The sequence below is a fragment of the Melanostigma gelatinosum genome (assembly GCF_949748355.1).
Source record: "Melanostigma gelatinosum genome assembly, chromosome: 14".
Classification (NCBI taxonomy): domain Eukaryota; kingdom Metazoa; phylum Chordata; class Actinopteri; order Perciformes; family Zoarcidae; genus Melanostigma; species Melanostigma gelatinosum.
In genome coordinates, this window is record NC_136647.1 from 7,275,805 (window position 1) to 7,299,499 (window position 23,695).

The 23,695-nt window shown below is 40.7% G+C and overlaps 1 protein-coding gene across 2 annotated transcripts in view; it reads right to left on the reverse strand.

The window, feature by feature from the left end:
* gabrb2b (gamma-aminobutyric acid type A receptor subunit beta2b) overlaps positions 1-23,695 on the reverse strand; it is a gene marked incomplete at both ends in the record, with an annotated part of 45,076 nt that overhangs the window by 18,376 nt on the left and 3,005 nt on the right. For both annotated transcript variants that reach the window (XM_079283142.1, XM_079283143.1), the window contains one exon: positions 5,104-5,324. In XM_079283142.1, coding sequence (XP_079139268.1) covers positions 5,104-5,324 — 221 coding nt within the window. The remainder of the gene's footprint in view (positions 1-5,103; positions 5,325-23,695) is intronic.

Here is a 23,695-nt window from a genome sequence, read left to right on the forward strand (position 1 = left end):
CCACCCCCCAGAGTGAGACAGGGAGGTTGTGTGAGCCTAAAGAGGTTTATATGGATTCTTCTTTTCTTTCTTTCTTGTCCCCTGTCTTTGTCAGCATTTATTTATCGCTGATGGATTTGCTGCTGGTGATGGGGCACTGTGTCTTCCAAGTGTTTAACCAAGGAGTAAATTGCTGGTTACTTTCTGGCAACTTTCTGATCTCTGTGTCAAGACGGAGTCAGCGGTGTAGAACTGAGAGCAAGAGCCTCTGGCAGGGTCTTCAAAAAGACAGTGTGGGGAAGGTTAAGGTTATGCATGTCTGTGTGGGGTTATGTGTGTGCATTTGTGCCCATGAGCATGTTTGCTATGTTGCCATCACTCTGTGGATGTGTTTATGTGTAAGTGCCTGATTGTGTTTGCAGCTGTCTCGCTCTCCATTTACCCTCACATTCTGTCTCGCTTTTCCCATCCTTTAAATGATGCACAGCCACATTTCTCACTCTGTCTTAGTGCTTGGTTGCTTGGCTACTACCTGATGACACTGCCAACCGCACCGACTGAGCCCCATATGTTGCGTCACCTGCAGTGACCCTCCATATTTAGCAGATTTTGCTCGAACAGACATGCTTAGTGGATAGTAACTAAATATTTTAACTCATGATCTGGACATAAGACAAAATCTGCTTCATATGGTATGTGGTAGAGTAATCCTTACTTTCACAAAGGCTCTGAATACCTCTCTCCTATTGCCTACAGATCTCTACGATATTCATTCAGAGACACCAATTGTGCCAGAGCTGCATTATTTTATGATTAAGATAATGACAGCATTGAGAGCACTCATCCCCCATTGCCAGCTGCTTCCCACCTACAGTTTACCAAGAAAACAGACAGAGTAGGATGCCCGCAGAGCTGAATCACTTGGATGCTGCAACATTTATATTAAACAAAAGTCACTGCTATTTAATGTTGGAAGGCATAATATTCTGTTTGGCATTTCCTGTAAATCTTAATTCAACCCAATATCATTAACATGAATTATTTAAATTAAATAGTCCTTAAGTAAGGCTCATTGTTTAACCCTGATAAAGAACAAAGGTGAGCCGCTCCTTTACATGTGCCATCTCAGGCCTACCCTTCTGAGAGGCACTTTTGTTGCTTGACATGATTAGCTTTTACACTGTTATAATACTTCCTAGAGTCAATTTCTACTCGTTGCTGTTTTTCCAGGTTAAAAAAACAATTTTCCCCCCGGTTCTTGATATTTATTTTTGTGTACAGACTAATTAAACCAGACAATGTGTTTATTTGTGAGACTCAGAGATGTTTTTTTGTATTTTTGAGAGTGCCATTCTATCTCTTTACCGTGCTTCTTTATGTGAAGCTAAGCTTATACCGACTCTAGATATATTTTGAATAGACATCCATGAGTGTGGCATTGATCTTCTCTTATAATCCTCAAAATGGAAGCAATTATGTGCATTTGCCCAATAAATACATTCAATACATCAACAAAACTCCAACTTTGTCACGTATTTATGATACTGAATAGACCATTATGTAGATCATAACTACATAATTTGTATTAGGCTTTCAGTGGACAGTAATATGCTGCATCTGCATGTGCTGTGTGGATTTGTGTGCACTCACTGACATGTGCAAGATCTCATGAACCAATTTAGGATTTGTTCAAATCTGGTCATCCTACTTACATGATATCACATGTCAAGGGTGATGGATTTCTTCTCCCTCTTTCAATCTAATCCCACTTCATCCAAACTAACATGTGCACTGACTTGTCATAACGTCTGCAGTGCATGGGAAATGTGAAAATATTCCAAGTGATTATGGATTTTCTATCAGCATATTGGTTTCAATAGTTGGTTTGATACTGTAGGTTATCCGATTGAAGTAGAATGCCCTGACACTAGGATGATTTGCACTGTTTCAGTTCTATTTCAGCATCATCTGACCCTCACAATCTGCTGGTGCCTCTCTAGCTTTCTTCTGTGTGCCTTGTCTGCTTTTGATGTTCCAGGCAATGAGCACATCGGCACTGAACGCAGAGGGAAGCACTGCAACGCTGTGATCAAGCACCACTCTTATGAAATGAACAGCAGACGTTGCCCTAGTATTAAATGCCATTAAGAACGTCTTAGGGAACTGACAGTATTTAGGGTACAGTGTGTCCAGGATGTCACTGATTTTATTTAGAAAATTCCTTTATTCCCAGACTGCATCAAATAACTTAAACACCCGTCAGGCAGTTTGCTTGATGCTGTTTTTCCTGTGTGTATGAATCTGATGTGTAGTGCTTTGCCTTTTCATACAATCAAGTGTCTGCTAAATACCTTGAACCGCTATGGTCCAGGGAGAATGGTTATGTCAGTTAACTAATTGTAAATTAGACAGCAGGATTTGGTTTTTACCAGGGGATTTCTGATTTAATCTGAAGGCAATCAATAAAATGTATCGGAGTGTAAAAACCAATTCAAAAAAATCGGATTCTAATTCACCTTGTACTCGTGAAGGCGCCGGCATAATTGGACACTGCGCTCAAGTGAAGGTCCCTTACCCCCTGCAATAAAACACTTAAGGACATAATTACTGTGCCTTTGATTGGCAGATACGTCCTCATGTTTCTTTCTTTCATTAACTGAAGGCCATAGCACTTGTTCCATGTAAAGTAAAATTTGACTGATTGTTGTGTAGAGATCAGGATTGCAGTGCAAGAAAATGTAATGTTCAGAGGGGAAGTAGCTGGCCGTAGGAATTTGTTATGTACTTATTTTCTTTCCTTCGCACTTATCTCTTTATCGAATGCTTTTCTTCATCTCTAAAGATGAAATGACGGCCCTGGTGTCTCCCCTTCCCCTCTGCTCTTGCTGTAACTACAACAATAACCATACCCAGCGACTATTTACTCTTTTTTTTGCTATTCAAGTAGAAACAGTTGGACTTCAACACATCACTTCTATCCATCATTGTCAGAGATGTTGCTTTGGTTGGCATGGAAGTAGTAAAAGTAACATAATGAAACCTTATCTAGATGCCATGTAGGTACTGAGCAAATCACAACCTGCTGAACACTGTAAATGGGCATTGGGCGAGTAATGAAGACGGATAACATTGACGACGACGATAAAAAATCTGACAAGATTTCTTTCTAATTATCTCCTTAACAGCCCTCTCTCTCCTTCTGTGTTCCGTTGTCTCTCTCTATATATATGTTTAATTTCACTCTCCCGCAGCAGTGCTAATGTGCTGATGGCCATTAAGATGTGATGGTTTTCAATAACGTTTTATAGTTCGGGCATCAGAGGCCTATTTGCAAAATGAACTGATGAGACATCAGTGAGGTGTGAGAAGTGCACTGTAATCATGTTAACTTTGAGAGGTTGAAACTCAGTGGAATAAGTCAATCAATTTATATTGTACTGTTGGGGTTTTGTTTTTGGCAACTGGAAAACAGATGGGATGTGTCATTAACATGTCAAACATGCAAAAGTCTCAGCTTGGTGCAATATTCACAATAGTTTCTTAAGTGGCCTCCGAGAGGAATGTTTACAGTGGAAAGATCAAACCTTATGTTTTGTAAAAGTAGTATTCAACAAACACAGAAATCTCAGTAACTCATTCATCCCAATAGGTTTACGATGATTATAAAGCATTACAACCATATTATCTTCAATTGTTCTCTGGTAGGAGGCATGACAAAGATAAATGGATGTTTCAATCATCTGACAAGATTTCATTCCAACTAAAATCCTAATTACAGATCCAATTCTGCGGTCAAAAATAATGTCAGTGGTCAATTTAATGTTAATAGCTTTTCATGATGAAAAGAGGCCTAAAAGGGAATATTCAAAATGTTCCTTTTCCTCTTAGCCTCTGGAGGGGCATGTGATTGAGCAATGACAGGGGAACGGAGAGAGAAAAGAAGAAAAGCTTGTGCTGGAAGCTGTAATGCTCACAAGCCAAGGCCAGACAGTGTTTTATTATCAGTAATAATGAGGAACAAGGATCACGTCAACTTCTGACAAATAGAACATTTGCAGTAAGGTTTTTAAGCGATCTAATGTGTTTTTATTTGTCTTGCAAACTGACAATATGCACTGTTGGTTTGGTCATTATTTCAGTAGGCCATGCTTCAACACAAGACATTTGTTTTAAAGAGAGCTAATGGGAGTTGTTGTTCAAAGTCTACATCCCTTGTATAGCAGGCTGCTGTATGGCTTTCCAGTCAGTTTGACCGCTCGCCGACGATACAACGATGAAGTTACTTCTTTATGCAAATACAAGTTTAAAATGTACACATTTGACTGATTATATAACATAAGTTCTATATCTGGCTATCTGGAGAAGCATTCCAACTGGTTAATGCATAGACAGAGAACATAATCATGAAGACAACATACAGCCTCACTTTCTCTCTGTCAGGTTCTAATTACCTTTTTTTCTGAGGATAACACATGAAATATAAATTAGAGAGCAAAAACCCCCCAATATATATATTGAAATATATACTTTAGCAAAAACAAGACAGAAAGTAAACCTTTATATGTACTTTTGGTGGTGGTGCAAATGATGCAGATGCCTTGTAAAAGGGCTCAATTTAGTGTTACAGAAGCCTTTAGTTGGTGATGTGCACATGTCCAGACAATGCGGATTCAAGTAGGTCACTGCATCAACATTCTGATTTTGCTCAGGGGCCATATTGCACCTCACACCAGCAGTTTTCTTCATCTGGCTCTAATGAGCTAATGACTGACTGAGACTGATGCAGCAATCATTGACACATTCTTGTGTTAAAGGTGGTGGAATCAATTTTTTCTTTTTTTTTGTCTTTTCTTTCTCCCAGGTTGTTTGATAAAGAAAAAAAAGAAAGTACATTGACAAAATATTAAAATGGGAAGTGTCTGACAACATGAAGTATAAATGACTGTTTATTATTACTATCATTTTTAGTGCATAGTTTATCATTCTATTATTGTATCTGGTGCCATGTTCATCCAGCATTTGGGAGATATTACGTATTCTTGTGTTTATTTGCAAATGTAAACGTCGAACACTTTGTTCTTGTTGTGTCGTCAAAAAATGATACTCTCAGAGATTAGATCTCACCTTAGACCGTACAGCACGGTACCATCCGGGTGCAGTCGGATCATTCTATTTTTCACTGTGACACCGTGGACAAACGATTTCTTGTCATTGAGGAAGTAGGTGTCGGGGACCCAGAGATGGTCAGCCACCCGGTTATCTAAGGTCAGGTTGAGGGGGATCTCAGAGTAGGACAGCCGTTTGTCTCGCCAGGCCTGCTGAAAGTACATCGTCAGTGTGTAGTCCTAAGAGTGCACAGAGAGGAGGAGGACAGGGGGGGAAGGGGGGGGGGGGGGGGGGGAGAGACAGATGAATTGGGGAGCGGCCGGGTGAGAAATGGAGAGAAAAGAGAGAGAAGACACGGTTATTCCAAGAAGTGACCATTTTACACAGCTGCTCTGTACTACAAACTCTCAGATTAGACCAGACTAGGCTTCAATATTGGATGAAGTTCACTTAAAAGCAAATGGAACAGTAGTAGAACAGGCCAAACAACTCTCAGTGAAAGGCAATGGGGAATTCTTCTTTTCATATAAACATGAGGTTTAGACACAGTGTGAAAGAGCATGTACGTGTCAGAGAGGGGAAGGGAGACAGAGAGACAGATGGTTTGGGTTTGTGTGTGTGTGAGAGAGCGAGAGAGTTTGGGTCTGTTAATATATGATTTGTGGCTTGATCGTTATATTTGTTTGTCTTTGTGGATGTGACACACATAGCAAACCGTTCTTACTCAAAGTACGTGGTACACAAATGTACCACGGCGCCAGCAACAAGTAGAGAAAATGAAGATGGCTAAATATCAATTATTCATGTCAAAAGCTGATTTTTTTTAAATCAGCTTTGCGAATGTTTAATGAGGATGTTAATCCATTGTTTAGACCTCAGTAATACATCAGAAATATAAATAGTTTATTGCCAAGTAGGTTGGCACATACATCCCTACACACAAAACATTGTGGTGAGAAACAAACATATTTTTAACTGTTTATGTACAAAAGAAAACCTCCCTATATATAGGCCAGTAGAATTACTGTACTTCAAAAGTTCATATTCAAAGCATTCATAGAGATGATTGTTCTAAAATGCAAGCTGGATTATACAAGGATATATGTTCTCTAGTTATGATGAAACACTCAAAACCTGAAACACATACAAGAGGTTAATAATTCATGAACAAATAGAGGGAGTTTGATAACTTGCAGTTAAATTCCATGACGCTAAATCTAGGATGCGCTAAAACAGCCAAACCAGCAGTCAGATGCTTCTGTATTTCACTGAAGTACGAAGCCTACCAATCATCCATGAAAAACTAAGTTCTCAGGGAACTTTTTGTCATGACTGGCACATCCACTTCCTGGCAAAGAGGCTGAACATGCATTTTTGAATATGCCCGTCGGCTACAGATCTGACATCCGACAGCACATTGGGAACTGGAGGCTTGGATATTGACTGGATGGAGTCAGGGAAACGGGGGGCAGGTTTTCTCAGTGAAGCCCTTGTTTGACAAATAGCTTTTGTTATGTTGTTGTTCGTATACCTTATTTGGCTGAAAAACTGAATGGGATAAATGGGAATTTCATAGCAGGATAATCTTGTATTTGTCTTCCTTACAGACTATATAACTGTTGAGGTCTGATATCTTGGTTGCTTTACACTTCCACCAACGGGTCTTTGGCTGCACGTGCTGCCCTCGCAACACTTCCATCCCTGGTCGGTGGTTATGTAACAGCTCACACTCTTCCTGGCAGGCTGCGCACCGCAGTTCATGTGGTAGAAGAGATGCTTGTTGCCATGTCGTCCTCCTTAACTACCATCGCTGCACTCATCAATACACAACATCAAGCAGGCGGATTTACTGTGATGTATGAAACATCAGAGAGGCTTCTTTATGTTTCTATCTTGTGGGCCCGCACACATTAATAATACTAACCACACAGGATGAGACACGGTGTGTACATTTATTTAAGTTTTTAGTTTGAATCGTTTTGTTTATACATTTCAATTGTATTGATCTCATGATTGTTTTCTTGATTAATCAATTAGTTGTTTGGTCTTTAAAAATGTCAGAAAATGAATGTTGAGATCAGTATCTCCCAAAGCGCAAGATGACATCCTCAAATGTTTTGTCCAAAACTTCAAGATGTTCAGTTTACTATCATAGAAGAACAAAGAAACCAGAAAATATTCACATTTAAGAAGCTGGAATCAAAAAATTGACATTTTCTTTTTTTCCTTTTGAAAAGTTACTCAAACCCAGTAATTTAATAGCTGACATCGAATCGATTAATAAATGAATCGCTGCGGCTCATCTTGTTAGAACTCTGCAGTCTGTCTCAATACACAGTACATATTTTCTATAGATAGAACATTTATTTATATATATGTGTGTGGGTGTTTCTTGTGCGTCAGAGATTACGACATAGAAGCAAACAATGCAGCTGTGATTGCCGCCTGGCACTGTGGATGCAATATGTAATATTGCAATATGTCCTTTGCAATATGTTAACAGCAGGGATGAGATAACAAGAATCACGATGTTGTATATTACATCTCTTGCCAGCCCCAGCACTTATAATATGCATCATTTGAAAAAGCCATCAGCCATTCTGGCACATGCACAGCTCTCCTCACCACAGTGTCCACGTTTTGAATCTGAAGTACTCTTAAGTAGCCGTGAGAGGTTCGATAAAAAAAAAAGCTGATGTTCTTACTCCACGATGGAGTAAGAACGCAGGCTACTATGCAACGTAGGGCATATGATTATCAAAAAGTGAATGTTTCCATTGTCATCCCTGGGAGCCTATTGTTGCAGGCCTATATACTTGAGAAAGTTGTGGTTTGCTTTGTGGGACGAACTCTGTGGAGGTGCCACTGTGGCTAGTTTACAGTGAACATAAAGCTGTTGTTGAAGACAGCTATAGTGTGCCCCTCTCCTCCGTCTGTGGGAGGAGGAGGTTGTAAATCGCCAGTATAACTGCAGTGGATGTGTGTAAGTGCAAGGGAGGCTGTCATAACAACAGGCATAATGAGCATCAGTACATAAACTATGTTGGAGAGAGACGGAGAGAATTGGAAAGATAAAGGAAAGGAGACAGAGAGTGATGCAGGAAGAATGATGTTGGATTTATGAGTGCAGGATATGCTGTGCTGCCAAGCTGCCAAGGAAAGGACATTACAAAGTAATCATATTATCTCACTCTAGGCCATTACAGAATGCAAGAGTCCATTATAACTAATAACTAATATATAGTTCCACAGCACCCCTCCTACTGTGTGCCGTTCCCTCATTTTAAAGGTTCTTTGGTTAAATACATTTCTTACAGATCACACAAGCTATTTCATATAAGTCAATCAGTCAATTTTGTTCATATTTGGTCCTCCTGTTATTGTCTATTCAATCCAAAAATACAATTTATTTACATTCGCTGACGATATCAATTTACAGTACTAGAAAAAAAGAAGCCAAACCTTCAAAAGAGGTCTAAAGGTCTATCTTTCATGTAAAAACACCTGCATTATGTGCAATTAATACAACTGCTCAGCACACATGACCATGACACATTAGCTACAGATACATCATCATGAAAGGCCCGCGAGGGTGCGCTCCACTGCTGGGGGAGAATCTGGCGCTGTTAGATCACGAGGCTCCCCTCACCTGACCCACTGACGCCATAATGCCGTACACTGAGAGAGGCACTGTCGTCACCGCTCTGCGGTAACTCGTAGCTATCTGAGCGAGTGAGAGGCAAAAGAAACAGCTGAGTGGTGAATTTCAACTTGTAATTAAAGCAATGGACAGCAAATGACAGTTAGATGTCATGACGTTTAAAGTGCTCCATAATGTGAATGATGGGAACTGGAACTCATGGAGTCAACTGATGATCACCAAATCTATATGGCACGGATGATCTCATGTTCTTCCCTGAGGCTCTATGTTTTCTAATTGAACACATAATCTGTGACAAGGCCCATCCCACACGCTCTGTAGTTCCATCCAGATGATGTGTGCAGACTTCAAATGTGTGTTTCATTCCCGAAAGGGCACGTTTTACTGCCAGAGTCACTGTCGGGGCAGATTTTCTCCGAAAGAGGCAACGATTCCAAACAATGCTATTCATACAATATAAGCTTCCAATAGCAGCTCTTCAGCCAGTGCAATTATGCAAAATCTCATATTTTACAGTTTGCCTTGGACAGGATTTGACTGCCAGGGAGACTCATGGAGGCCAACATTGTTAGCAGGTAACCATCTCACAATGCACAAATGAATAACGGGTCACATGTTTGTGCTTGTTGAGACTCGTCTCGGCTGTCTCGGCCTCTACGTCTGTCATTATTTTCTTAGTATTAAAGAAATACGAACAATCCAGCTTCTTCATTTTGTTACTTCTCCAAATAGATCAGCTGCGATCACTTGTGGAGAACAACAAACAATTGGAAATAAAAATCAAAAAAAGATGTTCCAGCTGCCCACTCTGACCTCGTCAACCCCACTCATCCTCCGAGCTGCCCCGTCCACTAACCCCTCACATCTCATCTCCACCCCCGCAACACATGGCTTCTCTTGGGCTGAGGACAGATTTAGGAACTAATATTAGACTTATTTAGTTGGACCGTTTGAGAACTCTTACAAATCCTACTTTGTGTATTGTTCAATTGTTCCAACTTTGTTTTTTGCTTTGTTATTTATAATTTGCAATGTTAAAAGCTTTATAGCATCTTTCAGTTCATTGTTTTGGATTTGAGAACTGCTTACGCAAACATGCTTTAAATATCTACTGTACGCTACCTGCCCAACACAGACGGCAGAAAGGCAAAGTCAGATACTAGCATGAAGGAGTATTGTGAAGAACCAGATACTTTCCTCTGGACTTACGTTTACAAGGTGGACAGAACTCCAATTGAATGCTAATGTTGTGTGCGTCTGCTGGATGTGTAGCAACTGTTCAAGATAAGTTCACCAAATCAACCTAAAATGTGATATTAAAACACCAAAAATCTATGAGGGGGAATGGAGGATTGAGTCTGTAGGGAGAGAAAAACGAGAGAGGGTTCAGAATGAGGATGGCTTAATACGAGTACTAGTTATATATCGCTTTCTCCCCACTACCCTTGAATGGTGTGGTGAGTTTGCTGGAAGAGATGGGGGGGTGTGGGAGGTTTTTTTTAGAGGTGGAATAAATGAAAGGCACTGGAAAGCTCAATGGAGCAGTCATGCAAAATTGATCATTCCGACCAAACAGACTCAGGCGAGGGAGCTGTCTAGAGAACAAGACAGGTTTTGGATCAGCCTCTCAGGTGTTTTATGGCTTTTTGCGGGCCACATTCAGATCTGAATAGCTGCTCCTCGAAGCAATATAGCTTGGGAGTGTTCATTTCCAAAATTGTCATATTTTGCAGATAGATAACAGGGCACCAAATCAACCACATGATTGCATGTACTGATATTTAAAAAATATTGACAAGCCATGTGATTATCATATGATTTTGATCTTGAATATTTTCTTTTTTTTGAAAGAGGTATGTGTCACTTTAAATTATTTCTATAGTGCACTGACCTTGAATAGTGGCACTGCCTCTGTATCCTCCTCTACCTCTATCCTCTTGGTGTCTTTCTTCCTCTGCTCTTCTCTATACAACACCTTCAGTGGGGAGGAAATGTGATGGCTCCACCACTCAGTCATATGTCCATACCAAACTCTATCATCCCCCGACTTCAGTTCCTCCAAAAAAGCCCTCCAACAACAAGTGGCTTTCAATTTCCTGTCTCACACAGTCCTCATGCTGTCAGCGACAGGGTATGAGGAACCTGGCGGGCGCAGCATTTCCAAAGATGCCTAATAATAAACATTCCCATCCCCACAGAGCTGAGTGACGTATATTCCCCAGTCTCTGGGGATCTGTGTATGGAGTCTTTAGGATTCAGCACAGTATCTGAAACAGCCTGTGCACCGCATGTTGAAATCTGCAGCAGGAACAGGGCTGCTGCAGGGGTTTCGTTTGGTCTGTTTGCTCCGGAATATATAATGCTGATATCTTTTAACCCAACAGTCAGACGGACAGCTTCAGCAAAAAGCCAAAAAAATAAATCAAAACGGATATAAAAAGACAATCTCTGTAACTCGAATGCTTTGATTGATATGTTTGAATTTACATAACGACGTTACTCTGACCAAAGCTATTAGACTACACTTTTTGTATTTTTCTTCTCTCAAGGCCTTTTCATTATTTCATAGCATGTCAGAAACTCGATCACGGATTTTAATCATGTCCAGATTCTTGTTTGTTTACTTGCACTTTGTCTAACCTCCCTTTCCATCAAACTTCTCCTCTCTTTCTCTCTCCCTCTGTGTCTCTTATCCCTCTTTTCTTTATACATCTCCATTTTCCTTCACTACTCTTTCCTGATTTACTCCCGCCTGGACTCTGCTTTCAAGAGAGCTTGCTGCTGAAGGTGAATCACATTTAAAGGAACCTGTTTCTTCCCTTCTCAGAGCTCTCCCAAAGCACAGGTTCACAGCTTGCTTTGCCAGTTTGTTAGTTAGTTTGCCACTACATACTATTTATTAGAGTCGATTGGAGCATCTGCAGGCCCTTTTGTGTCCTCTGAGAGGAGTAGAGTGGAGTGGCAATTCCAAGGGGGGAAGGGTTGGTGGTGGTGGTGGGGAAGAAAAGAGAGGGTAGAGCAGAAGGCAAATTATTAGGTTGCCTTTTGAAACCCACTGGAAGACAGGAAAGAAGTTGATTGGGATTTCACTCTCAGCTGTCATTCAAAACTAGATGGAAGGTTAGCTGGCCAAATAAGTAGGAGAAAAAATTAGTCTGCACATGTCATCTGTCCCATTTACTGCTTCTCCTGCATGAAGAGCTTGTGTGTGTGTGTCTGTGGGGGGTTTGAGTCATTGTCCAGCTAAAGATGCGTAGATGCATGTCTGTTTTACCACAAACTTTGCCAAAATGCCCGCTAGAGCATGAGACAGCTGCCCTTTGACTGTCCCACATACACAATTCGCATATAAATACAATAATCCACTGGAGCAGTCCCACAGCTCATGCATTATGGAGGTCTGGGGAACTGAGGAAAAAGCTGATTGCTATTCGAACAGAGTACCAAGAAGCACACACCACATATACACGTTGTCAACAATGAGATAATGCAATATATCGACATCTGTGGATCGATACTGCGTGTAGATTCTAAATGAGTACAGAACACTGGTTAACAACCTATATCTAAACAAATCCAGCTTAAACACGTGTGTCTCCTGTCTTTTTTCTTTGACTATGTACAGAGTTGTGTGAGCTCAGATGTGATGGCCTGTATACAGTATCTCCTTGAGCAAGGACACCCTAGAAGAAGCAATGTCTCCTCACAGTTGGAATGACCTACAAGAGACACAGGGGCGCTTTAGGGGGTGTCAGCTTCAGAACGTGTGTGTGTGTGTGTGTGTGTGTGTGTGTGTGTTCCCAGTCACGGACCTCTGTGTAGTTACAGATTCAACATTTGTCCGTAGGGCCAACAGGGGACATCTAGTAGGTCCAATTATTTTTATGCTTTAAAACATGCTAAAATCATGTCTAAAATCATTTGTGAATTCATTCCAAATTTAGCCAAGAGGGGAGCTGCAGGTATTTGAACACATTTCTAACACATCATGTTTTTCACACTCCTCTATAGTTTGAATGGCTTCCAGTCCAAGGCAGGCTTTCAGGCTACAGACTCCTTAAAACAATGAATCAACTTCAGTGGATGTCCTGAGTGGTTTCAAGCCTTGCAGTAAAATGAAGGGCTACCTATGAGGCAGAGGTGTATTTTCGGCAGAAATGTATTTTTGTCTCTGGAATTTGAAAGAACTGAGGTCTAGTTGCTGAGAGAGCAAAGTGTGACACAGTCAGTGCTGAAATTGGCACAACATACTATGGAGGTCTGTGGAATTTGCCGACTGTCCTGGGACATTTGACATTTACAAAGTTTTTCAATTGTCACTTTTCAGCTCTTTAAATACCATGAATTAAATTGAATCCATTTCCACCCAATTGGAGTTGTGGCAGAATTTCCATTGGCAGATTGCCCTGTGCCATGATTTAGGTGTACAAGTGCATACAACATATACAATATAAAACATGTTCAATTCTATATAATCAGCCCTTTTATTTGCGTGATGATAATATTTTCATATGTTTGTGCTACTTCGAAGATTTGGCGTGTTAAACACCTTGATTAAAGTATTTGAAATTTTGTTTCATGCATGCAACAAATAATAATAATAATAATAATAATAGTGAACAATAACTTGATTTGAGTATCACAAAGCCTTAATATCCATAGTACTCTGGAATGAATGTGCATCTCACACAAACACGAACATGCATCCTGGTTAACACTAATCCTCACAATGTTATTTGTTTTTCAAGGGAGTTGTTCCTCTCCTCATCTCCCCGTAACTGACCTATTTAACTTGTGAGAGAGATCAAGATCATAGACTTGTCTTTCATTTCATTGCCATTGGCAAAACGAAATAAATAAATACAATACCGATTTTACTTGCAAACAGAGGGCAGACTGGCAAGATTTAGTGCAGAGAACACTATTTAAAAGTACAAAATATGCCCCACAGAAAAAGAGATGGTGACAAAACATAGGAGTCGACTACCTTTCCTGCCAGTTCCTGGCAAGCTCTCCAGCTACTTAACAAGCAATAAAACACTCAGTACTGCAATGCTACAGACACGTGGAACACTTAGGATATTCTTAGGGAATCGATGCTCAGAATAAACCCCATACACGAATACAAAAGAATGGACATACATTTCTTCGACGCAATCGCCATGAGTGGGTGATGCAGAAGTGGGATACATTGAATTATCCATAAGGACCACTTAGATGCCTGGCTAACCTCTAGTCCGGGCTTTCTCTTCTCTTTCTCTTTTCTTTGAATTCACTCCCACAGCTGGCAATATAAGGCTGAATACAAAAGAAATATGGAAAGGGTTTCAGGCTTCATCTATAGCATTGATGCTGCTGGTAAACTCCCTTTAACAGGCCAATAGACAAGAGCAACACTTGCTCTTGGTTTCATTTGACCAACTGTACATTTTCCTGGCATCAAAAGACAGAGGGACTTACAAAATAAGCTCTAACGTAAGACCCAGGGAAGCAAGGCTGTGAAGAAAATGATTTGTTATATTTTCAAATTTGTCAAATTGTACGATACAGTACTAAAATAAAACTGTAAAATTGCAAATCACTGGTATATAACATATGCCTAAAAATGCAGACAACTAAAGAAAGTGAAGTGATGGCAAACGTATCACTCGAACCAAGAGCAACTTCTGCCATACATCCCGCTCGCCGCTATCCCATTATCAGCTTTCAGTGTCATGTGCAGCTGCTGTGTGAAAACCAATCCACACCCGCCATGTCTCCCTTTTTGGCCATTATCAACTTCTTGTATGTTGACAAGCTGTGATGAAGCAGAATCTAATCTTGTGCTCCATTTACAACTGTCAGTTTGCCTTGTGATAGTTCAAGACATGAGCAAAACTACAATGACCCACACCAATTATAAAGCTTTGATGACAAGACACAACAGCAGAAACCATGTAAGAAACACACACACACACACACTCAGAAACACATGTATCTCACACATATCAAATACCAAGACCTTTCAGAATGCAGAATTGTCTCTTTGTGTTGGCCTTTCGTCTACAGTGTTATTATCAACCCCCCGAAATGCAGCTTTCTGAAAATGCTATCCAGTGCGGAAACCTTTAAAACTGCTGGCCACATGTAAATGGGGAAACTGGAAATTCAAAAGTATTACATATATTTTCATAACACATGGTAGGCGATGGCTGATAAAATATTCATGATCTTCCAAGATGGCAATGATACACATGTGTGTATATCTTTGTATGGATAAATACCCAATTCTGATTGGCTACTCAGTAGTTCCAGTTAAACTGTGGATGGTTTAGATGGTTTTCAGTTTGACACTTAAACATACACCTCTCTCTTACTCTGTTTGTGTATCTGTGTACTTGATTACAGGAGTGCGATCAGGTGTATGGGTGTTGGGTGGCAAGCTGCTAATCAGCCTCAATCAATTCTGCTTTAATTACTGGGCTTTATCAGCAAGGCGTACACTATAAAACGCAGATCGGCAGAGATCTTTTCCAGACGTGGTTTGTGTGCGAGTAATTGCAGAATTGCGGCAGTGTATGGTTGATTGCGTGCAGCGCAATGTCTCAGGGAGACATCAATTATTGTTTCAATGTATGTTTTAAATCTCCTTTACTTTTTACTACTGAATTGTATTTCTTACACTGTTTCTTTAATTGTTTTTAAATCTCCTTTTCTTTTGCCTTATGTTTTGATGCTTTTAATGGTTTTATGTGAAGCACTTTGAATTACCTTGTTGTTGAAATGTGCTATACAAATAAACTTGCCTTGCCTTGCCTTGCCTTGCCTTTAACTCCAACACACCGTCAGATCATAGTCTTACCGACTCAGTTAGTCTCGACCCAGCCGTTTGACACTCAGTTAATCCCTTGTAACACCATATTGAAGCTTGGCACATTGAATGACTTGACAGTGGACAGGAAGATGACAAGCTGAAGTCGGGGATCCTCTTAAGAGTAGATGCAAAATGACAAAAAGCTTATCAGATTTCTGTCATTTGTTTCTCATTTATTTTCTCAGAAATACTTAACATTGTCTGGGCCTCCTCCCATTACATGCACTATATTCATACTTTATGCAATGTGGCTGAATTAGCTAATATGGCACATATATATGTCGCTATCTCTTTAATTTATTATAATCACTTCATATCAATTAGTTTAATCTGGGCCTCCTTCCATCACAATGAAGGAATATGCAGTACGGCCCAATTGTGCAAAAACTTGCCGGAACACTAAGTTGTACAGACTTTACTTGGACACAGTTCAGACCATAGACTGCATACAACATGGACCTAGTCTCTGTGACATCACCCATAGTTTTCTGAAAAGCAAAAATGGAGTTCAAAGTGGGCGGCTCCGGCTAATATATAAATAAAACAATGCTGGTGTTAAAATGTCACTCACCCAAAAACTGGAATACATGATTCATTTACATGTCACATGAAATTGTAGAAGTTAACGAAATGCAATCCTGTCAGTTCCTTCAATTTACACATTAACGTTAATGTTATTCACCATAAAGAAGTAGCAGGAGTCTTCTGTTCTTACAGATTGGTATAAAGAGTTGTGGTTGAATTGTGCTCTCTATTATTCCATTCCATTTTAGCCAAGTTTTCAAACATTAGAGTTTCGAATATTTCGTTGAAAACTGATGCCGCCAGCACGAAGGTCATCCAGCGGCAGCCCATTGTCTAGAGTCCACACATTGGCGAGCAGGATGCCAGGCGTACAATTTAGTAATATTTTGATCCTCTTGCCTATGAAAAATAGAGGACCACCTACCTCCTCTACCTCTGTGGAACAGCCTCCTCAAACACACTTGCATGCATGATTTTGACCTCCGTTAGGTCACTGTAGGTGGATGAGCCGAAAATGAAGCAATCTCACTCTACTCACACTTTAGCGGATATCATACTGAGTGTGTCAGTCTGAACATGTTACCTTGATTAACAAGCTAAAAATAGGTCCCACACAATGATGAGTGTTGTCCCCTCAACACAGAGCAGTTGCTTACAGACTCAAGGCAGGAGTGATAGAATGTTTTGCTCTAAACAATGTGCTGCAGTTGAAAGGTCGACTCCTTCTTCACTTCCTCATCCTTGACTCTTTCTTCATTCCTCTGTCCCTGACCCTCAATGATCTCTCTGTATACATGAATGCATTCATTCTGTGGTCTTCTTAAACTATAGAGGGTCAACGGGGATGAAGATCCGTCATGAGCAGGTACACAGACGGACACTGCTAGACGTCCATCATATTCTTTACTTCTTCATTTGTTGACTGCTTTATGCAGAAGAAAAAATGTCAGGGAGCAAAACTATGGTCGCAGTCTTATATATGACACAAGTGTGGAAGCAAGAGTGGCCCGTGCAGGCAACAAGGGCACGAAAAAACAACTGTGCTTGTGTGAATGGATCAACCCAATAGTGACAGCTCTTAGAGAGCGAAATAAAACCAAGTGGTTTTATTGCCAAAACCTAACCTTTTGTTGTTTAAGTAAACCTCCATTGAAAGTTTATTTTAGAGACTATATGCATGTAACGAGCAGAAACTGTACATTTCCTGTGAACTTGGAAGTTTATTCAGAAAAGACACATGTAACACTTTGCACTGGGCCATTGAACAAGAGTTGGAAGTGAAAAAGTGCCAAAACTTAGATCTGTTGAGTCTGAGCCAAAGCACACAGACAAACAGAGCAGTGGGGTTAGTGAATGGAGAGATGCCTCCTGACATGGTAGGTCAGCCGATTAACCCACTTTCATCCGTCTAATCCCCCTGCAGAAGTGCCCCAGCCTAGTGTCACTGTCAAACAGGCAAAGACAACGGATAAGTGAGAGAGACCAGACAGTGAGTGGGGAACCGAGGAATGAGTGAATGTAGAAAAAGAGAGTAACATCAGCCTGACAGAGGACAGGTGTGGGAATTATTGCCCTACAATGAGCGAATCACACAATGCTGTCAATTTCCCAAGCTATGCCCACCAAAATAGATGATGCTGCCGTTTAACAGTTAGACCTACAGCTGCATCTCTGGTGGCTAAACATCCACCCCATCATTCACTGTCACAGGCAACAGTGAATCAGATGCCTAACTGGTGGGCTTGTTTAACCTGGGGGAATTGATTACACGCCTTCCTTCCCCTGACATTTAGAGCTGTGTTATTAATTGTACAATAAGCAGTGTCTGTGACATTAATAATGACTTAACCAGTACATCTCGGCTACTTTATGACAGTGTGTGTGTGTGTGTGTGTAATGCTATTGATGTATGCCATTTCATTTATAAATGTTAGATATTGCATATTATGTTCAATATTGTTGTTGTATACCAAGACTCAAAACAGCAGTAATATAGTGATGATCCTGATCAAAGGCGCAGAATTTTTTTTGTTGTTCACACAACTAAGGGGTGAGCATACATTTTAGTGATATGATTGTTTTTTTTCACTCATTGTTTGATTGTAAACCAAAGATTGTGACCTGATGATGGTGCTAAAGATGAATAGTGAGAGGATCATCAACATACAATATTTTTTGGCAATCAATTCAATATCTGTGGAAATGTGGTGAGCCATGTTTGTTCTGGGAGAGGCACGCTACGCTACATTAGCTTAGCAGGAAAACCAACAGCAGCACACACGCTACAAACTCTCCCCGCAGCGTTTAGGTAGCTACTCCCTACCGATTCAAACAGGGCTAAAGGTATTCATAGCCGCGGATGTGAGAGCCTACACTGGAGTGGAAAACCAGGCTGTACGAACATGCTTACAGACGGCCGGACGTCACGGACTACACAAAACTACCTGACTGTAACGACACATTACCTCCTTACTGAATGGGAGATATGAATGTTCTTCAGACACGCCCCCTTGAGAGTCTCACCAGTGAGGATTTGGCATTTCTGCTTTTTTTGCTGTATTGAAAACGTACCGAACCGTGTTGAACCGAACCGGGACTTTTGTGAACCGTTACACCCCTAATAAATGTTTACATGTAGATACTGTGGAGTTAGAGGAATAGGGAGCACAATCCAGGGAGATAAGACAAATATATAAGAGAGTGTGTTGCAAGGTTGCGCGCTATGCTAGAACACAGAGGAATGGTACATTTAAAGAGAATTCACCGAATGAAAAATTATGCATCTGCAGAAACCTGCTGTACAGACTACTGATGCAATTTAAAGAGACATGTGCAGTGAGTACAGACATAATGGCTGCCTAACGCTTCAGTCACCATTTTCCCAGACATCTTTGTACACACAGCTTATGAGATTTTGACTGCGCAAAAACCTGAGGTAATCTTGTCAGGCCGACAGCTGTTCCGTCTACCTCTCCTCCTTCCTCCGCCTTTAGTTCCTCCTCACTATTTCGTGTTTTCTGAATTCTTCTAACCTCCTTCAGTTGCAGCTTTTGCTCTCGAGTTTCCCCGGTCCTGCTCGGCCGGCAACTCAGTTACCTGTTCAGTCGCACCTCATCTGTACTTAGCTCGAGTATATAGGGGATACTGTGTAGTGCAGAGTTAGCCTCTGCCAGACTGTCTATGTTGTCTTGTTGCCTTGTTGATCTGTTTTCCCTGTCTGTTCCTGTTTATATCTGGCCATCTGCCGGTCTTTTGATTGACTGGCTAACACCCTCAGTATTTTGGATTTGTTTACCCTATCTGATTGACTTTGTTTTTAACAGCCTGTCTATTGACCAAGAAAATACTTAATTACCTCCATCTTAATTGCGTGTCGATTATTGCACTATATTTGTGTCAGGATCATTTTGTTACTACTTAGGTATCACTCTTTTGCTTTAGAAAGAGTGTGAATGCCAACCTATTGGTAAATCTCCGCCTAAAATTATGAATATGACAATAATCTGCCTTAAATCTGTCTTTGTCAATATATATATTTTTTTATGACTAGGTAATTTCCAATACACCGCATGGGCACTTTAGTTTTTGGCAAATACAACTCAAACCAGAGAAAATAGTGCATTTGTTGGTGACTATTTTCAGTTGTGTATTAATACAAAGGTGGTGCGCCAGTAAGTCTTTTTGCGACAGCAGACAAGTGTTTATGGGATCTACAGTACTGAAGTTCATTGTAATGAAAAAACATGTCCCCAGTAGTGGCTAATTTTATCTTTTTGTCACGAATTCCCCTTCATGTTAGTTTGTTTTCATCCTGTCTGCTTGTTTAATTAACTCTCCTGTCATTTCAGATCACACCCGATCACCTCTCACTCCCCTCACCTGGTCCTCCACACCCATCTCACCTGCAGCCCATCCCCTCATTAGCCCTCACTATTTTTGTCCCCTCTCTTGCACTTGTTCCCTGATAGATTGTCTTGTGTGTTATTGCCAAGCTCTCCAGCGTACCTTGATATTGTTCCTGATCTGCCTGTTCCGACCCTGTCTGCCTGTTTTCGACCTTGGATCTTTGCCTGCCCCTTATTGGATTTGTTCGTCTGTTTGACTGACCTCCCGGTTTTGACCCTGCCTGAACATAAGTAAAGAAACTAAACTTGTATTTTTGTCTCCGAGTTGTGCTTTTGGGTTCAAGTATCTGTAATCCTTACAGTTTTAATAGTTTTTGAACAACACTGTTGTATTGTGTTGTAACACTGTATTATGTTCCATTTTGTTGCAAAACCAGCAAAATCATACTTAAATAAAATGAATGAGAAACAAAAAAGTACAACGTACTTACTCTAAGGATGCATACAGAGAACAGGGGGCTCCGCTGACTCAACTAAAATCATAAAACTGATTTACGGAAGCTGATCTGTCGTAACAACAATGGGTGTTCTCAGGAAATGTCTCAGGAAATGTGGCTCCGCCCCCTCAGCTCCGCAGCTTCTTGATGGGTGCCGAACTATGCTCGCCTGCCACAGCTGAATCTTTCCGCTGAACTGACACAGACTGCCGCTGAGTGACGCTGAGTGCCACAGACTGACGCTGAGTGCCACAGACTGACGCTGAGTGCCACAGACTGACGCTGAGTGACACAGACTGACGCTGAGTGCCACAGACTGACGCTGAGTGACACAGAGGTGCCAGTGCCACAAGAAGGATCTCGCTGTCTCTCCTTCTTTCGTGCACTGCACCATAAGTCAACCAGTATATATTTTTAATCCTACTCAAGCTGTTTTTTCATGAAATTGTCTTGGAACAGGAGCTAGGAAATGAGTCAGACCGATGTATCATCTATCCTAAGCAATGAAAATAAATCAATACTGTTATCATTAGAGCCCGGCTTTCTTCATACATTATGTTCTCCCCACCTCCATTGCAGCACCAAATCAAATCCTTGCTGAAGCCGGTCTGTTACGTAATTCGAACAGCTACTTTCCTGGAGGTTACGTTAACATACCAGTTTATGAGGAAGCATGACTGGAGAACAGCGGAGGGATTGGAATTTGAGAATGTGTATATGAGAAACAGAAAGTGAGTGTACACTCTCACTAGAGACATCAAACGTGTACAAGTATGCCCATGTCTACCCTATATGGTAGCAGGCTTAATATAGAGTGTGAATGAGAAAGGAGACACTGCAAGCTATGCTCCAAAGGACTTCAGTCACTAAACATTTTAATGTGGCAGGTTTGAGTACTGTAATTACCCTTTACAGCCAACTCAAACATTTGATTGGTGTGATTAACCGTTGCACATTTACAAAGTAAACTGTTGTTAGTTTGGGTTCACAATATCGAACCAACTATCTACAGCTTTATGGATTACAATAATATATTATTTATCACCCATAATTACATCTGGTCACTAAAACCAATCCCTAGTTGCTCATTAACTTGTTACCAGTTTTGAATATAGTGTGGAGATAGTTTCAATAGTTTGACAGTTCATATTACAACAGAACAAAACGTTTGAGTGTATTTATTTCTCCCCACAGTTGGAATACGTTTCAGTCTGTGAATCTTTGCACATTGCCTCGACACTCTTATTAGTTACTATGCAACCATCATGGAGCTGGAGCTTGGAGATAATTTATGTTAATTTGGTGAAACCCGGCCAAAGAAAAGTGTGAGTGTGCAGTGACAAAAGAGAGAAGTGTCTCTGTATCCTTTCAAAAAAGTTGGATTATATTGAATTTATCATCTTCAAAGATGAATAATATCATCCATCTGTTCATTTGTATCATTACCATTACAATGAGCTGATTAGGGTGAGTTTTTCCTCACTATTGCCATTATAAACTGGTCATTTAAATCTGTGCCATGAAAAACTATTGCTCATCCATTTACAAGTCTGCCCACATCAGCAACAGACAATTTAAGGCTGCTTTAAAATAGATCTAGACACAAGATGCAGACTTCATATCAATTTGAAGCTTTCAGATATGCAGATGAGATATGATGCAATACCTTAAGTACTTCCCAATCTCCCTTGCCTTTTATTGTCAAAGAGCCGAGCAATGAGCTCTTGCCTTTCAGCCTACATCAATTACAATGTAACCATTTGTATAATATGAAGTATAGATCTAGTTTTCAGTGTGATCCTTGTGGATTAATAGCATACATCCTATCAGAGACATCTGCTGAGAGGTGGAAATACCTGGGTACAAAATTGGGGGAGCTCTGAAATTCACAGTCCTCCAACAATCAATAAGCTTCTTTTGACCTTTGTGTGCATCAATAATGGTATTTCTGCCTGTTGGAGGAGGATAAGAACTTTAGTTCATCCTCAGACAGGAGTATTTCTTCCCCTGTGAAAACTGTTGGCTTAGGATTCCAAGTGCCCAGGAGCTCAACCAAAAGCAAATATTGAGACTTAAATGGCAGCAGTTGAAAAAAGTCCACCAAAAAGAATTGCTGGGAAGAATGACAAAGAAAGAAATCAACCAATTCCTCTATATGCCTACTATTCTCCCTTCTTCCTTTGACCAATGCATGAATTAAGGCTTGCCAAGCCACTTGCCTTGGGTTGAATGTCTAACATGACATTGGTATTCAGTGCGTGTGTCCCTATCTGTATGTCCACCTCTGAGTCATGCAGAACTCGGTACATGACCTTCTCTCCAACACCAGCACTGCTTCTGGCTCTCCACATGGTAACTTAGTGATGTGAGAGCACTATCTCTCCTATATATCTCTGTCTGTCTCTCTGTCACATGAATACAGAGGTGACAAATTTGACTCCTTTGTCTTAAACAATCAAATCATATTGCTTTTCTCCCTCGAAGGCTTGGGACTTTGGCCACGACACCCAGGAACAAGTGACCTTTCATGGGTATGTGATGAACACCAGCCACAGCCTCCATTTCACGTCTGGCTCCAGGCCCAAGTGACATGTAATGTCGTTTTTTTACATCGTATATGACTCAGCTAATCCAGATATAAACAGTCACCAGGCGCTACCTTATTCTAGAGGCTTGTCTTAATAAAGAAAAGGTAGAATGGGGTTTGGGGATACGGTTCTTTAACATGCTTGAGTCGAGGTTGTGTATTTGGACCTAAGAACTGCTTACGTGACAAATAGTGGAGGGGACTTCATGTCCTCTGGGGGACTCACGCTTGAAGGCTTGCATACTTAGTTTGGTGACTCATCTAAAGTAAGCTAGAGGCCTGTGTTGTTCCTAAATGGGCTTATGCTCTGTGACATAGGTAACAACGTGCTAAAACAGATGGTTTAAGACAAATCTCTTTGCAGTTCCTTATTTTAATAGCCCTCCTGGGAAAAAAAATCGAATTTATTCACTATGTTCTCACTAGTTCATGTCTCTGCTTTCAATGCGAGGCCTTCAACAGAACACAGTGGTGGGTGATAGAAGAATAGATTGTTAATACACACCAAAGCATGGGTGTCCTGCTCTGCCATAATGGCTAATAGGACACTGCTGGACATACCCTTCGGTAACATCTCTCCATTATCCTCTACCCTGTTTCTCATCTGCCCTCTGAAGACAGAACACAGGATGGTTCCCTCCC